Source organism: Papilio polytes, unplaced genomic scaffold, assembly GCF_000836215.1.
Source record: "Papilio polytes unplaced genomic scaffold, Ppol_1.0 DF823786.1, whole genome shotgun sequence".
NCBI classification, from domain to species: domain Eukaryota; kingdom Metazoa; phylum Arthropoda; class Insecta; order Lepidoptera; family Papilionidae; genus Papilio; species Papilio polytes.
The window spans coordinates 2,373-4,826 of NW_013525418.1; the positions used below are offsets into that span (position 1 = coordinate 2,373).

The window sequence follows — 2,454 nt, forward strand, 5'->3', positions numbered from 1 at the left end:
GCGCACAACACCACCTGCGACAAGCCAGTCCAGTTACTGACCGCTGTTGTCCAATTGTAACCAAGTGTGAACCAGGCATAAACATAGCAAAAAATCACAGTTTCTTTGAATGTGTAGATTGAAATACAAGATGGTAAAACGCATATCTATACTATTATAATGAAGCGTAAACACACACTTCTTTGTTGCCTAAGATGTCAGCAATTACACCATATTTTTGAATAATTCTTTTTTTAATAAGAAGCCCTACACTTACGTCACGCTTTAAGCTATATATTTTCACGCCGTTAAACTTAGGAGGTAAATATTTTAGATAAAAACTCTAATGTGGGAAAATTGACCGTAAATTGCTGCCAACATCAAGGAAGCAAGATTGTCATCATGTCATGTCATTTTGACAGCTGTAAACAATAAAATAAAATTTTCATAATTTCACGCGGATAAAGTCGCACGGGAACTGCTAGTAAATATTATAAATGGACTTGAATGTATGAATATTTGTTAGTCCGTATCTTCAAAACGACTTAGCAGATTTAAAAAAAAATCTCAGATTTAGAACATAGAACACATTACCGTAAGTTTTTTTTAACCAAAGCTAGTAAATAACAAACAAAATTATTGTTACAAGACCATGTGAATACCTTGTTGACACGCGACATGAGCGCGGTGACAGCGGCCGCGCTGACCAACGTCACGTTGACCCCTGCAGCGCTCAACCGCGCAGCCATCGCGTGGCTCTACCAACAGTGGACAATACTTCATACACTAAAAACACTGAAAATACATATAACCAACTCTCATAATAAACTCTCTAGAACATAAAACAAATCTTACTAATATTATAAATGCGAAAGTTTAGATGGATGGATGTTCGTTAGCGTTTGTAGCCTCAACGGCTGAACGGATCTCGATGAAATTTTGTACAGGTTTAGAGCATAGTCTGGAAGAACACATAGGCTACTTTTTATCTCTGGAATAGTTACGGTTCCCGTGGGATTCATTAATTCAGTTTTTTAATGTTTACTCGATCATTCTGCAATGGTTCAACATATCTTATTGAAAGGCACAGATATAAAACAAAGTCTGGAGTACACATGGGATAAGCTTTATCTCCGAGAAAGGTCCGGTTCCCGAGGGATACGTAGCTTTTTTGACCGACTTCCCAAAAGAAGGAGGTACTCAATTCGTCTGTATGTTTTTTTTGTTATTTATGTAGTTCGTATGTTTTCTAATACCACGCGGACGAAGACGCGGCCAACAGCTAGTGATATTATAATCTTTAAAATCTGTCCAATAGATTATAGACACAAATGATGGCGAAAAAATAACATAAATGGAGTCTAGAATTTAAAATAACCCTTATGACTACAAAACACTAGTTGTGGAGTTTAAAAATATTACAACCCCATACTATTTCAAATCCTTAGGAATATTAACTAAAACTTTAGTTTCATTAAATAAAAGAAAACGTGGCAGTTATTATATATGTGACCTTGGAATGACCTTGAAGTGTTATAAAGCTTGAAACCTTGCTAACATTATAAATGCGAAAGTTTAGATGGATGTTTGTTGTAGCCTAAATTGCTGAATGAATTTAGACGTTTGGTATAGTTACTCGCTTTTGTTCTTTTCCACGCGGACGGAGTCGCGTGCGAAAGCTGTGAAGGTACCTGTTTGACATCAGGGCTCTCGGCCAGCAGCAGGCGGTACCTCCTGGAGGCGGCGGCGCGCAGGAAGCGCTCGGCGAGCCTGCCCGCGCCGTACGTCAGCACCAGCTCGTCCGCGTGCACGTGCTCGCGAGCCTGCTCGCACACCGCCTGCGTGCTCGCGTCCAGCTCGCCGCGTAACTACACTCACACATATCATACTTCTATACTAGCTTTCGCTCAATGGGTGCAAATAAAAAAAATAATAAATAGCCTATGTTACTCACTGACAAAATACCCAGTAGTTTTTGAGTTATTTCATTACAATCAAAGTTTCATCTTTATAATATATGAATATAGATTACTAACTGTTCGTCTGCGGCTTAAAAATAATAAATAAATACAATTCTTTCCTCCCTTTCTATACTAATATAATAAAGCGTAAACACACACTTCTTTGTTGCCTAAGATGTCAGCAATTACAATTTATTTTTGAACAATTCTTTTTTTAATAAAAAGCTACACTTACGTCACACTTTAGGCTATATATTTTCACGCCATTAAACTTAGTGAGTACATATTTTGGATAAAAACTCTAATGTGGGAAAGAGACCATAAGTTGCTGCCAACATCAAGAAAGAAAGATTGCTAAGGTTTGTCATGTCATGTCATTTTGACATTAGCTATTGAAAATTTGACAAATGTTAACATTAAAATAAAATTTTCATAATTTCATGCGGATGAAGCCTCATGGGAACAGCTAGTAAGCAATAAAATAAAGTTGTCATAATATGTGAATAAAGTTGCA

The 2,454-nt window shown here is 37.1% G+C and overlaps 1 protein-coding gene across 1 annotated transcript in view; it reads right to left on the minus strand.

Moving 5' to 3' along the window:
• LOC106103437 (translation initiation factor eIF-2B subunit beta) overlaps positions 1-1,847 on the minus strand; it is a gene marked incomplete at both ends in the record, with an annotated part of 3,552 nt that extends 1,705 nt beyond the window's left edge. Inside the window, 3 exon segments of the mRNA XM_013283215.1 lie at positions 1-14; positions 642-737; positions 1,671-1,847. Coding sequence (XP_013138669.1) covers positions 1-14; positions 642-737; positions 1,671-1,847 — 287 coding nt within the window.
• Between the last annotated feature and the right edge of the window lie 607 nt (positions 1,848-2,454).